Source organism: Falco biarmicus, chromosome 2 (assembly GCF_023638135.1).
Source record: "Falco biarmicus isolate bFalBia1 chromosome 2, bFalBia1.pri, whole genome shotgun sequence".
Lineage (NCBI taxonomy): Eukaryota > Metazoa > Chordata > Aves > Falconiformes > Falconidae > Falco > Falco biarmicus.
The window spans coordinates 91,508,273-91,523,958 of record NC_079289.1 but is presented as its reverse complement, the minus strand read 5'-3'; the positions used below and the strand labels follow the sequence as shown (position 1 = coordinate 91,523,958).

General features: G+C 37.5%; 1 protein-coding gene across 1 annotated transcript in view; it reads right to left on the bottom strand.

Moving 5' to 3' along the window:
- MAP3K15 (mitogen-activated protein kinase kinase kinase 15) overlaps positions 1–15,686 on the bottom strand; it is an 87,266-nt gene that overhangs the window by 50,401 nt on the left and 21,179 nt on the right. Inside the window, exons 2-4 of the mRNA XM_056328847.1 lie at positions 12,384–12,523; positions 9,011–9,034; positions 446–639 (exon numbers count right to left, since the gene is read on the bottom strand). Coding sequence (XP_056184822.1) covers positions 446–639; positions 9,011–9,034; positions 12,384–12,523 — 358 coding nt within the window. The remainder of the gene's footprint in view (positions 1–445; positions 640–9,010; positions 9,035–12,383; positions 12,524–15,686) is intronic.

Below are 15,686 nucleotides of genomic sequence, written 5' to 3'. Positions count from 1 at the left end.
TATCATGTTTATTCGGCGATGTCAGAAGGCTAATGTTAAAAACCAAACCAAAACAAAAAACAAACCATGGAAGTTACATTTGATTACCCATTACTGCAATACGTATATATACACTTACTTGGTGACAGTCTTTGGCTTTGAGCTCTATGAAGAGGCTGTGATCTCATCTCCTATTACAAACTGATGCACTGTAATTTATCCTTAAGCACTTTACCTTACCCATGGACCAACTTTACTTACTTCAATCAATTTCTAGCATAACATGGTTAGTTAACTGCAACAGTTGCAGGACATCACTGCAGGAACCAGTAAAGTTAGCAGCTTCTTTTAGCACTATATAAAGTGCAGTGAAAAAAATAAATGCTATTAGAGATTCTGCATCTTTTTTCATAACATTAAAAAGGGACTATCAAAGATTCTGGGGGTGTATGTGTTGTAAAATTACCATGATGTAACATGAACATCCTTGAGAAGGCTGATAAACTTGTCCACCAGTGGGACACAAAGTGGCCCCAGGATATTGTCCCAGTTGGGTTGTATGTACTCAGAAGCTCTTCGTTGGGCATCACTTTCACAGCAAAAGTAGTCAGCACAAGGTGTGACAATATATGGAATAAAATAATAATTGCCACTGGAAGCCTAAAAGAAAAACAGGCACAGTTTAGAAAATAAATTAAAGTGAAAACATGCTTGTATATACGCAGAATCTTTTACTGTCAGACAAAACAGCTAGATTAGGACTGGTGCACTCTGAAGCTTTAGCACAGTGCAAGCATTAAACTCAAGGAATTTTCCATGGAAGAGTTACAATATTAGCAAGGGTGATGAATAAGGGTCCAGCTCTGTTAAGCAGCAATACAACAAAACTGTTCAGTTTTTTAATGTGATGCACAGACCCCAATAGGGTCTGACAGTTACAAGCTAACCTTCTGCTCCCAGATTTGTGGGGTCAGAGATACACTTGCATCCTCTCAGCTCACTCTGTGCTAGGAAGGATATGATGCATAGCTCCCCACAAAGAGAGAGAGAGAGAGAAACAGAGGCATTGGAAAGACTAAACATTAGAGATGTTTAATCCACAGGAGTCTACAAAACATTTGCTGCATGCTGCCATCAGACACCAAACCAACCAACCAACCAACCAAACTTTGACATGTTTTGTAATATATTTAAGACTTCTAACACAACATTCTAGAAGTAAACCCCAAAAATTCTTAATATGGCACATTAAAAAAAAAGTAAACATGATCAAGGTGCTGAAAGCGGAGAGGAAACTGGAAATGCCCTTCAAAGCACAAGACCAGCAACTTCAGTCTCCAACTCCTGAGCAAGTCCCCCAAAACCAGAAACTGCAAAACCACAGCTACTAGAAGTACCAGTACCCCATCTGGAGCTACAGTAATTCTCTGTTGTTAAAAAAACAAAAGTAAACTGCATTCCAGAGTAACTAGATAGGAACACTGACACATGAAGATGTGTCAGTATGACACATCTAACACAATCAACTACCAATAAATACCCTTCAACTGCCACCTTGGGGATATCAAGGCATCAAACATGTACAGCAAAATCATACCTTTAATTTTTTCGTATCATCTAAGCCTGCAGTAAAGCCGTAGCCATTTAAAGAGACCTTAAACAATTGGAGAACACTGAGATGATGGGAAGAATGGATATGAAGATGGCATATTTTTATATGCATTAATAAAACAGACAAGAGAAATAAGAAATAAACTGTTCATAGAAAGTTAACAATGTAGGGCATGTAGTTACTAAAAATAGAGATGGAAAAAAAACTGTATCGGTACATTCTGTTGCTGAACTGAGTCTGTAAGGATTTAGAATTTTAAATTATTTCTAATAGATAAAGATCAAGCCCATTCTTTCCTCATAAACCCTATAGTACAGTGTCTCTGTTGTAACAATATAATTATCTGTTGCAGTGTTATCTTTACTTCCTACTAAAAAAGTTGGAAAAATTGCAACCCAAACCACCAGTATGTTAAAACAATTTAGTCTCAGGTTTGTTCAAATAAACACTCAGTTCAGTGCAATACAAAAGCTGCTTGTATATAAACTTTATTCCTAAACCTGTTCTTGCAATGGCAAGAAAAAATCCAGTTTGAAAGTATGATGTATCTTGTCACACAAAAAGAACTGCAATTATCTACTGAAAAAGCAATTTTCAGAAAAAAACTGAAATGACATGTGAAACATTGTATTAATCTTATTCAGCCACCATCTCATCTATTTGACTTTGATTTCTCACCTCTTTTTGGATACTGAAATGTATGCAATTAAAAACATATTTTTATCAATAACAGATACATTTTTGTGTGCTGAAGCCAGGAACCTCATATATATTTGAGCACATCACCTTGTCTGAAAAGCAACCAGCTCCAATTTTCCGGTTTCTTCTGTCCAATATTTGCATATAATAAATTATAAAGCCCCTTCACACATGGTGTGTGGCCTTTCTAATAGAGCCTTTCTTATCTTCACTATGTAAAATATGAGTTCTGTCCATCTACTTTTCTTATGCTATCAAGAGTTAAAGATAGCTAAAAATATAATCTTTGCCTCTTCTGATTGTCTACTGAAGGATGCTGGACTCTGACACCAAAAGCAAATCGTGAAAATTACTGTCCTGTTATACACCAACTGTTGCTTTTTAAAATAATGAATAAATGGCACAGGTATGTATGAAATAACATACGGTAATTCTAGCTGCAAATATATACAATCTATAACTTATGACTTAATTGTAATAGAATTATAACTTCATAGCTTATAGACTGCATGCTGAGTTGCTTTATATCAGAATTAGTAGTTAAGCCATTTTTATTGTCTTATTTTGAGAAATTTTTAGGTTACAATTACAAAAAACAAGTAGACTGGAGAAAAAAAAAAAGTCCTCAGTAACTCATCTTTCAGTAAATAATATATACCCATTATGCTAGCAACGAAACTTATTATATTCAATCACAACTTTAAAATTTATCACAGAAAGAACCAAAACCCTGCCCCCCTCCCCACTCCAGGAAATACTGCAAGTAAGTTGAGAAAGGGACTTTCCTCAAGGGAGCATGGCTAAAGGAATTACTAAGTACAGAGCCATGCCTTTGCTGAAGGGCTGCCAGGTTAGGACCACTTTGGCCATTTTTAGGCTCTAGGCAAAACAGGTGAGATGTAGAGTGTTTTTTGTCTTAAAATACTCCTTTAAACATTTTGCTAATGCTGTTAAAAGTAAACTTTTGACCATAATAATGTAAAGGGGTTTTTGAATTGTACTGCTGCTACAGTTATTTTGGTGCAACTCTCACTTGGTGGCAGAGACACTACATTAGAATTAAAGGGTGGTTTTGGGTTTTTTTTTTCAGATAAATAATGTCGAGTAAAATCTCTGCATTTTCAGAGAGGGAATTATGCCCACAGCTAATAGCACAATTATTTCACTTGAGCCATGCAGGCCATTTTGCCACTTATTCATGCATCAAGAGTATGAGGAGTGCTTACCCTAACTTACAAAGCAGTTGGAAGGAAAAGATGTAAGATAACAGAAAATGAACTGCATTCACTCAAAGAGGTCACAAACTTCTGAGTGTTCAGGGAGTTTAATCCACTACTGTCTTAAGAATTAAGGTTTTCACAGAAGTTTTCTGTGACATCAAATTCCTACCCATCTTCTGATACATGTGTCTAAGATGATATAAACTTAAAAAAATACTCTGTATATTCAAATTTAGAACAGAAAATACAGTTATGTAAAGACTGAGAAGAGAGATTATGACAAACCAAACATTCTAAATGTTTGAGATTTATCTTGCAAGGAACAAGTACTCCAACATTACAATCTCTTTGAAGGAAAGACCCTGCCAAGCACGGTCCTTAAAGTATCCTTATAAATTTTTAAATGCCTAGAAACACAGTAATAAGATGGCATATCTATTCAACAGAAAACAGATTTAAAGTGATACATCCTTTGCCTATCAGATTACAGATAATCAGTATTCAGGAGGTACTTGAACCAAAAGAAAAGGTTTGTGGTTGGCAACCTATTCCAAATTGAAATAAAACAACGAAGAGGAAAACACCACCAAAAACCAGCATAAGAATCAAAAAGACAGACATGACACATGAATAGAGATATGATTAAAGAAAGAAACAAGAGAAAATGAATATAGGTATTTATAGCAAGTCCATATTTACAAGGCCAAAAAAAAGTGCAATACTTTGCCACCCAGAATGTAAAATTTCTCTGTCTACATGACTTAGTTGTCTATAGATCTCTTGTGTCATCATTAAGGTGCTTTCAAGTCTTAGTTATATGAACCTGTCGGACTCATTGTCTGATTAGTTAACTATAATCCAACCACTACAAGTATATATCCCTTGAGATAGTAACATTTCCATAAAAACTAACTTACAGAAATTAATTTTAAAAGCCTTAGTTTTCATTATGTCAATATTAACAGTGTCCTAATTTATGATTGGAAACATTAGAGGTAATATTTACTGGGTTACCCATTGCCTTTGTACTGTTCTTCTCCCCAAAAGAAAAATGATTGTCTGTATGTAAAACGTTCTTACTCCTCTTTCATTCTGTGCCCTTTTGCAAACCCTTTTAATACTTCTGCTGCCTCAGGCTTTTTTAGAAATATATATTAAATGACCATATAATACAAACTTTTATATATTGTAAAAGTAGTCAGAAAATAAAAAATAGAAAGTTATTCTGCAATACTGCTTCTTCAGATTATTAAATTCATATAATATAATTGTACTTTGGAGTCTTGGCTCTCATTTCAGTCCATTGGGGCTACTAAATTGGAGATTATGAGTCCAAATGCCAAAATCTTTCTCTTTTGTTTTCTTAAAAGTTCATTGCCTTGAAACAGCAGATAGAGTCTAATTTATACAGCTACTGAAACTCTGACGAGACTTTCTGCCAATTACAATAAAAATTGATTTTTCAACATAAAAATTCCTTGTGGCAAGGATAAATTGCAGTCCTGTTCCCTTTAGATCAAGAAGAGTTTTTGCTAATGACTCCTCCATGGCCCAAACATTATTCTCTGCTTACTCTAAGAGCTACTACAGGATTTAATGAAAAAAAAAAAAAAACAAAAACCCACAACAAAAAAACAAAACCACACCAACACCCCCCCCCAAAAAAAACCAAAAAAAAAAACCCCACCACATTTAAATACCTGAAAATACTACATCAGGCCCACAGGCCTAAATATACTGTAATAAACCTTTTCACTTAATAACCAGCTTAATTTTTTTTAAATATCTTCCCTGAAAGCAATTAACAGGGTTATTCAAATTTCTTCAGGCATACCATCAATTAAAGAAAATTTAACTTTTAAGTCTTTCTCCTTATACTCTGTACTTGCCATAATAGTTTTTCCAGAGTGGGAAGTTTTAGTTAGTATTTTCAATGCCACATTCAAACAAACTGAAAGGATCCAAGTATGTATCTCAAACCATGCGTAACCAATGCCAGATCTATTGCCAGAAGGACCGTACATTTTCCTTCCTGACTCCAGCGGTTTTTAAAAAGCCCCTTGTGCACTCTTTTCTTCACTCAATCTTTGACTTTTTTTATGCAACATTCCTTAATTTTCTGTAAAGGAGAGGAAATTTCCCTATTGGGAAAAATTATCAAGGATAGCAACAAAATATTGCACCAAAACAGAACAACTTTCCCATGGATTTTGTCTGTTACATTGGTTTGGGGGCATATTTTTTTTAAAGCAATTTTTTCTTTAGAAATTCCTTGAAGCTTCATTTCTCTTGTAAACCAATGCTTATCTGACATCTAAGGAAACTGCAAAGCACAAGCCCATTTTCCATAGATAAATTTATTTTCCTGTACCCTATAGTCCAGTAGCATCCCCTGTACCCTCAAATCTTAATTTTTCTATGACACAGTAAACAAACTGTTCTGCAAGACTGCACATTTGCAATTTATTTTATCAAAAATAATTTTGACAGCAACTAGAAAGCTGTGCATACATCCTCAGTAAAATTAGCAGAAAATAGTCCTCAAAGCTCAGAGCAGCTCTATAGAAGGAAACCTAACTGATGGGACACAGAATCTTGACCTTGAATTTTATGCCAGGGCAATTCTTTCTTGGGAACTGAACTCTCACAGCCAATAATTCTTTCCTTTTGTATCCAGGTATGCAATAAATTATCAATACAGAATTTTAATTGCTTGTTTGTGGGAGTCAAGTAGAACTGAATCACATTCCCCATCTTATCTCTGAAAACTGCATTCCTGAATGGCAGAAGAAAGGAGGGAAATTCTACCTTACACTCTTTTTTTCAGACAGTAAATTATTAAATCTCTCAGACTCACATCACCACAGCATGCTGCTGTATAATTCTTGCTGTTAGATCAGCTGTAATCAGGCCAAATCTCAAATGAATTCCTGGCCTTTTTTCTATGCATTTTCTTCAGCTATAAAGTCCAGTTTCCTTGCTCTTGCCTCCTCCTTGATGCTGAATTAGAATAACATTTTCTTTACAAGGAAAACATCCATTTTCTTCAAGGTTTACTTGTAATATATGGAAGAAAATCACCCCAGACAATACACTAGACATTCATCTTCTCTGCATCTTTAACATGGCTCCACATCTGTTCCATGCTACAATTTTTTTGCACTTCTGTACAAGACTTGAGATTTGCAGGATAAATAGCAAAGGTGAGGGCAAGGAAACCTTAGAGAAATCTCCAAGCTACAGCAGCCAGCCCAGAAAGTTTTGTTTGTGCTGCTGGAAAACTGGTGTGCAGTGCCTGGTAGCAATCTCTGCTGCCCCCCTTCCCTTATACGCAGTGCAGATGCATGGACATAGAGCTTATAAGGCACAGAGAGGACTTCTCTTCATAAAACCAGCCATGGTACTCTTGTGGCTGCCTCTGGGTTGGAGGAAGGCTTAGCAGATCAAGTACCTATCTTCTTTCCAACACGTCTCCAGACCCTAATGAAGAGTGTATTTAGGCTCTTTCTGCTGTTCCACAGCTATGTGAGAGGCATACCCACACTTTTGAATCAGGAAAAGTGAAAGGAAAACACAAAACCCTAGTAAACATGTATTAACTATTCAGCATTTAAACTGAAATGGTTATGAAGCTATGTGCTTGATTGGACACAGTAATTCGCACCAGTTCTGTACCTACTTAACTAGTACAGCGACCCTCATTAGCAATTAACTTAAAAGAAAACATTGCCCCTGTGATTGTAGAATATTTAACCAGCAATGAAGCAGGGGCACCAGAGTGGGGCAGGGGCAAACTACAAGCCTCTCATGATCTGAAAGGAGGGGGGGGGGGGGGGGGCAGAATTGTCTATTTGAAGTCAACTTCAACTTATAAAACCAAAGTTTTAACATATTAACTATTCAGCTTGCTCATTAGTTTGTTGTAAATTCTGATTTTAAAAACCCAACTGATAGAAGAATGCAATATGGGAGCACATTTATCTAATTAAAGCAGCTACAAACAACTTCAAATAGCACAGAAGGGTCTAAGAATCCATACCTGGTATTTCAAGTCTTTTATTTTTTCCTCACTGTATTTTATTCACAATTCAGTATTCTTTAAGCACTTGAAGAGAGTGGATTAGGCAGGCAATCCCTCCTTTTTATAGGAGGGATCAGGATCCTAGTTTCAGAATCCTTCCCCACCCCTTTTGCTAGCCACATGGTGTTTACAGGTCTAATACCAGGCCCTGCTGTGGAAACCATGTCACCAGATCCATCTTTTCTTCTCTTCCTTGTCAAGGTCAATACCTCCCTCTGTGGGAGAAAGTCTGCTAGAAGAAAAGATTGCAGGCTGCTAATCTGATCATGCTAGGCTGAACCTCCATCCTCCTTGCTTTTACTCCATTTCTGGAATTGCCACCAAATGGCTCAGTCACAATTGTCCCTCTTGCTCTGGAGGGGGAAAAACATGCTTGTGACATTTTGATCATCCACCAGTTGGACAGTAGCATTCGCAAGCAAACCTGCCTCATTCTGAGGTCCCCCCTCACAGACCTACAGACCACTAAAAGTACTTCACACCCCACAGGTGAAACTAGTTCAAAAACCACAAGACACAGAGGAAAAGGACCTGGATTTACTCTTGTGCTCAACATGATCTATCTTTAGCCTATATGCACCACTGTGGCCAAGTATAAACAGCAGCTCAAAATAAACAGCTGTGACTAATGCGTTATTTCTTCTAGTTCTCTTTAGCAAAGTCTAAGAATATTATTTTAGTGCTGCTCAATATTATTTAGAAGAAAATAAAAGTATATGGTGAACACTGGGAAACAGAAAGAATAAATGAAAGTTTAAGATTTTTGCAAATTCAACAGTCATCAGAATTACAGTGTAAATTTCTTAATGAAAATAACTACTGACATGATGTGAAGTATGACAAAATATATAACTACAACATCGTGGCATATTGCAATAAGCCTAGAATAACCACTAAATTTTACCTTAGTTCAGGCTTACTTACTTGGTTGGTTTTACTTGCATTAAGGGTAAGAATGTTTTTACTTTGGGAAATAAGTTCTTGCATTCTAAGCAAAACTGGTGAATTTCTGAGGAAGAGGATGGGTATATAGTAGCTAAAGCGTTTGAGATACAAAAGTAAGTCCTGTTAAGGCATCACACACACATATGCATTTGCACAACTGGGTGAAAGAGGGAGAAAGAGACTGAATTTCTGCGTTTCTATCTTGATCTATCAACCTACATACATATCTACTGGCACTAGAAAGTTTTCTACAACTTAAAAAGGAACTCCTAAAGAAAAGTATTTTTTTTTAATCTAGCTTTACTTTGGAAAGGAAGTCAACAATATTTCCACTAGTTTGAATTGTATATGGGTAAAACAGAGTTCCTTCAATCACACAGAGCATATATATGTTTGGCAGCTTTGTTGTTAGAATTACTTCAAGTGTAGTATCCTCATTTTGTGTTTTAAAATGAATGTGGATTTAATACTTACTGTGTTTTTCTGAGATGCCATATCCTGGAGGGAGGGCGGGAGGGAAGGGGAGAATAAAAACGTTTATTCATTTTTACTAGGAAATATTATTTCCAATAAAAATATCATACATATATATACACACACACATATATAGACACAGATATGTTCCAAGTAAAGGGACAGAACAGCATCAAGAAAAGTCTTAGTAGTTCATGTTAAGAAAAAATTAACAAATCAGAGAAGAAATCTATTTAAAGTGCTCAGAAGATGAAGCAAGTTGTACTTGCCAGTAATTGGAGCTGGCACTCCACATACCCAGTCACACTCTGGACATTTGTTAAACAAAAGCATTCAAAGCTGAAGATTTTTTTTTTCTCTGAAAGAGTATCCTTGAGTCGCCTAGGTCCCTTTCCTACCTGGATGGGCACAGAACAACACACTCCTCCTACACCGTAATTCTCCCCTCAAAATCTAACGAGAGATATAGAAACTCTGAGGCAGGTGATATGCCCATTAGTTTATAAACCAGACCTCAAAGATTTCCAGTTGCTGGTAAGTAACTTCCTCCTCCTCCTAGTGATGGCTTACATGTCCAATGAACACTGCTTGGTGAAACGAAAAAGATTTCCAGGTAAGCCATGCTACAAATGTTAGACACAGAGTTGTTTCTAAGCCAGGTTACTGGTATAATTTAATTGTGCTCTGGCAACCTAAGATGATTCTACATGAGCAACTTCATATCTGACAACCACTGCACAGAAATTATTGTCCTCATGCTCTCTTTTCCTTAACAACAGACAAAATATCAGGGGCCATCTAAGAGATTTAGTTCTGCAAATATGACCCTCTTGTAATCTGGATTGCATGTTCTTTCATATGCTTGGAATTAGGGTGGTTTGGAAAAAACATTGGTGGAACCAAAGAGACAACTCCTGGGAGAATTTCAGGATGGGTCCTAAGAGATAAGCTATATAAAGTCAGGCTGCCTGAACTTCACAGATCTTCCAGCAGAAGTAATAGTAGTCATGAATACTGCCTTTATAACACTTAGGCTAACCACCCTTAAAAGCAACGCACAGCAACTGAGATCCAAGTAATGAATTCCTGAGGGAAAGGGAGAAAAACCTGAACAGATTAGTCATAAACCTGAGAATAAAGAAACACCAGCAAATGCTTAAAAATACATATTAAGGTACTAAAACCTACCTAAACAGAATTACTGATTAACTTAAACTCCTTCAGCCCTACCAAATACCTCAGAACAAAAGTGATGGAAGGGTTAGACATCTGAAATACCACAGAGCTGAAGAATTAGTATGTCTACCTGGCTAAGCCAGCATATCCAGAAAAGCTTTACCTACTGCAGGAAAAGATCTTTCTCAGCAGGGAGAATCACTTTTCTAAGAGCTACCCAGCACCTATTCCATGAAATGTTTTATGAAAGACCCCAAGAACAATCCCTGTCTACCTTCTGATGTATACCTAAGAAAGGTGTATTAGCATATATGATGGTATCCAACACTGAACTGGGGCTCAATTGCAGAAGAAGTATCAAGGACATCAGAGTAGGACTGAACAATCTCCCAGCACCCTGCTTAAACTACTCTAGCACTTGCTTCAGAGCGTCTCTTCTACTTGATTCCAGCAACTTAAATCAAGCCTTCTGATTCCAAACAAGATATACTAGGGGTCTACACAGACCAAGGAGGTTGTGCAAACAACTGGGAGATGAGGACTAAATCAGCGACACTGACAGAGTTTCTAGCAGAAGAGACATGAAGGCAGAAAATAGCTTTTCCAGCCTTAAGTGACACAGACACGCCCCAATGTTCCCAAGTCCCCAGATTTGTCCTTGAGCTTTACATCCTTAGCAAAAAAAGCCCCAGAACTGACAGTGCAAAGATTTGCCAGTTCTGAAAACAATCCATCTGAAGATCCAACCCATGGATGGATGTAAGCCTGGAGGTCATTCAGCACTCCAGTTAGGGAGCAGGTGCTTGCACATGTGCTTGGCATAAAGTACAGAAATCAAAGCCATCCGCTGAGGTCCTCACTGGGCAGAGACAAATAGAAGATGACTAGTCTGTGCTTCCCAAATTCAGGCACATCCTTGGGAGAACCAAGTTGATCAGAATATCCGAGTGACAGCATAAAAGAAAGGTAAAATTGTGTTAATGAAAAATAAAAATAAAAGATCTCTTTGCTGTCAGGTGTATTACCAGTGCAGGATGAAAAGCTGTATGCCTGCCCACCCAGATTAGTTGGAGGAATGGAAGGCATGCAAGTATGCCTTAGCGCATATCCATATGGATAACCTCTTTGAGCAAAGAGCGTGAGAGGCTTTTGCCTGTGTAAGACTGAATTCATGTGATGCTAGGTCACGCAGAATGTGAATGTGTATGTGGATCACCACCTGAAGAAAGGAAGTATGGGGTACTAGACACAGAGTAAAATCAATGACATTGAGAGCAGGAAAGAAAAGCTGTGACAGAACAAAGCTTTTCTGGGAAAAGAGAGGGAGACTCATACAAAATTAAGATTAAACTTAATATTCTTATAGGATCAAGAGAGACTGGAGAATTCCAAAAAGGATTTTTGGACATTGGTGCGTGAAAAATATAAAGTAGTAAGAGACAGTAACTCAAAATAAGGAAAAAAACACAAAGCTTGAACAATGTTGCTCTCAGTGAAGGCAGCAAGAAAATGGATCATATTAAAAGCAGCAGTAGGTGATGATACAAAGCATAAAAGTGTAAATGCCATCTAAAACAAAGAGAACCTGCACTAAGAAAAAAAGAACCATCCACAATATATGACTTGCATCCAGAACAGCATTTCAGGACTTAACATGTATAGCATGTATTATCCTATTATAAAAATGAACAACAGGGCTATAAAAAGATTTGGTGAGGATCTTCCCCCACCCCCCCCTCTTAAAACAGCAATAAAAAGGAAACTCCTGTAGTCTCAGCTGCTCAGCACTTAGGAGATACAAACTTCATCCGACAGAAGTGCTTCAATAGTAGGAGTAAGCTGCAATACAGCCCTTGTTCAAGGGTTGTTATTATACAGGCCATAGCATTTTTTAACATGTATGCTATTCAAATGAGAAAGAAAGGAAAAAAAAAAATATCAGACCTGCATTCTCATTCCAAGTCTAACCATCTGAAGCAAAATCAGTACCATACTATGGATCTTTTCTTATAAACAAGCTTTTATACTATTCTAACCATACCGGTTTTGCTAGCAGCTGTTTTTCTTAGAATGATTTTGTTATGTAGCAATCAGGAAATCACATTCAATGGAAGTTTCAGAAAAACACAAACATTTGCAGGATCAGGTTTTTACAAATATTTCTGAAATGAAGCGCAGTTTGAAGTGAGAACCTTACTTTGAGAGACTGAGCCGTGTCAGCATCAGTGTCATGGTAGAGTATAACATTATTAGCCATGTCAAAGCTTTCACGCACGCCAAGATGGTAGAACAGTGATGGTTGCTTGGAAATATCACTCATGTCCACAACTGCAACATCTGAAATGAGAGAGGGAGGGAGGAAAGCGCTAAAAAAAATAATCATCTTAAAACCATTTTTATTCTTATACAGGATTTAAAATAAATCCTGAATTTATACATATATTTGGACAGACAAAATCAATATATTCAAATTAGGATCATTTTCTCACAGTACAAGTAAATTTTACCATTCATATGAAAAATAAGAACCTACTCAGGAAATTATCAGAGTGTTACACTAACTGGGTGGCAGAATTTATGAATTCTGCTTGAGGTTTTGGAATCACTGCATCAGTAATACCTCAGGGGAAGAAGCAGTTCTGCATTTGCTCTTTGAACTGGGCCTGACAGCCTGAACACCCAACAAGATGGAAGACTCCAAGCCTTCAGGTGGAACCTCTAAGAACAATAATGGAGCAGAAAATTAGGGAAAACTGCAAGACCAGATTCATCTTAAGAGGCTGAGATGTGGAGAACAGGAAATTCCTAAACAGTAGAAAAAGAAATGACTGTGACCTTAAAAGCCACAGGGAAGATGCTCAGGGGTGCAGGAATGAGCCAGAGCAAGACTTCCACTGCTCTTGGGTAGTATTTTCAGTCAGAAAAGGAAGGAAAAAAAATTCTGTCTGTGGAAGATGACCTATAGAGAGAGCTAAAGAGAAATACCCCCTAGTGTGCAGAACAGCTGAAATACAGGCAAAAGATTCTGAATTCACCATTTAGCTCTCATATAAGCCTAAAGGCCAGAGAGAAGAAGTAACTGGAGAAGACAACATGTAACACTCAGTTTTTTTCCTTGATCCCTGTAACCTCTACACTAACTAAGAAAATTTTGCTTTAAAGCTTTTTAAAGGTCTGTATCTATATGTCTGTCTGCTTTCACCATTGTGGAACAGATGGATGAACTTAAACCCAAAGTATTCGTAAGACTAGAGCCTTGGCATTGAAACCACTGGGGAGTCTGACGTTCAAAACAGATTTGAGAGACTCAGTGCAGCTGGGTAGTAAATCCTGCATCTCTGAAGGGGGAACAGTCAGTGTCTGTACCTATGGGGAATGACAGAGAAGGGTGAAGGGGTCTGTTGTGTAAGATCTAAACACAGCAGCCAGTTTACCTGTGCTTCACCAATGTTACACATAACAAGAATTGATACTCCATACTTAGTATGCAGGTTCTTGGAAAAGTCTGCAATGAATATACACTCCTGCACAATTCTATCAGTCTATGCTAACACACCACACTGGGGTCAGCCAGTCCCTCTGGTTACTTAACAGACTCACTGTTAAAGCATAAGGAATGTTTTGAGTCCAGAGATAATGACCTGCCTTAAAACCTAACCATCACCATTTAAGAGAGGGGAAAAAACCACACCAAAAAAAACCACAAACCCAACCCAAAAGTCAACAAAACAAGCAAGCAAGCAACACAAAAAAACCAAACACACCTTCCTTTCCCCAAAAAAACCAAAACTCCAACACAAAATGACGGCCGAATGAGAAAATCCCCTTATTCCTGTGGAACTTCGGATCCTGCACCATTTACTGATGATCCTTCCAGTTCCTGTTTAGCCAGTTCTCTACAGCATGGACAAAATTCTTAGTATACTGCACAGTGTAGGGTCACACAAACAGAGCAGGCTTGAAGCAGTAAACCCCAGCTCCATAAGCACATCCAAATGTAGATTACCCCAATATTACAAAATCATTTTGGAAAACATATATGTTCTATAAAACAAAAGTTAAGACAAACTAACGAGCAGACCTAGAATCAGATACCATCTAGGGGGAAAAAAAAAAAATCAAGTCGAAGAGCTTGGACTGTTTTTAGCACCTGTATAAACTGATTTTGTGGAATGAGAGTGCTGTGAATTCAAAATCACCATCCTGGTAGGAGAATTCAGACAATGTGTTCATGTAGCACACAGATACTGCATTTTACGATAAAATGTGAGCAATGATCCATAACAAAGTTTATCAAAACAAGGCTATACAAAGTTCATTGCCGCATGTAGTAGTCTACAACTGAAATTTGTCTTCTATTGACTACTGCTAGGTAACAATGCAAGTAGTATCAGAAAAATATTGAACGGACATAAGAACAAAAAAAAGCATCTGCATTAAAAAGGGTAATTATTCATCACTTATTCATTCATACTAAGAAAATCTATGATAATAAGTTTTTCTTGTTTATTCACACTTCATGAACACAGGTGTGAATAAGGTAAAATAAAATAAGAATAAAACAAACTGAAGTCTAGCAGAGATGAAGACGGTATCACAAAAATATGCATGCAACTGAAAAAAAGCCCCAGGAAGGTAACTGAATGGATGCAGTCTGATCACAGGAATCAAGGGATGACACAGAAGCAAATGACAGCGCACAGATGCAAAGCATCAGAAATGTTAGTGGCTGTGGACTAGAGCAGTGGTGAGAAGCTGCACTCCCAGGGAGCTCTCCAAGCCCCACTCCAGCAGGAACAGCAGCAGGCTTGAAGCAGGGAGGAAAGAGATCTACTTATAAACCAGCTTTACTAATGTGCTAATGAAATATAGCTTGTCCAGTGGGCCCAGGAAATGAATGCAAATTTGGGCACAGAACAGGTAAAAAATAATAAATGCTTATTTAAAAAACAGATCCCTAGGATGTATCCAGTGCACAGGGTGCTGAGAGAATGGTGCTCAGTGCCATGGATCACTGGGTCTAAGCACACTCTCCAATACAACTGTTTTCAGGGTTACATTTCGCTTCTTGGTGTAGGCAGTTTTGTGAATCATTCAATGAACAATGCTAACATGACACCACAAATATTTCTGTTTCGGTTGTCCTGTATTTTCCTTATGATTTGTGCCAAAATATTTCACCTACAGGTCTTTACACAGACATGGGGCCCTGTACTTCAACCACAGATTTAGTATGGCTGATAAGAGAGAGATAAGAATTCCCTTAAACTTCCTGAGATACTAGTGTTGTAGTATTTCTTTTTATGTATCTGCTTCGCAAAGCTTGATGGATGAATAGAAACGTAAGTTAATCACACTTCATCCTCAACTCCCATCTTCCATGTCAGGAGAGCCTGTTCAGCCAAACATACTTCTGGGCTTTCCCCTTCCAAATTTAGGCTCGACCTCCTCCATTGTAGACTACTGTGAAGCCAGAGCTAATGCAAACTTCGATCAAATC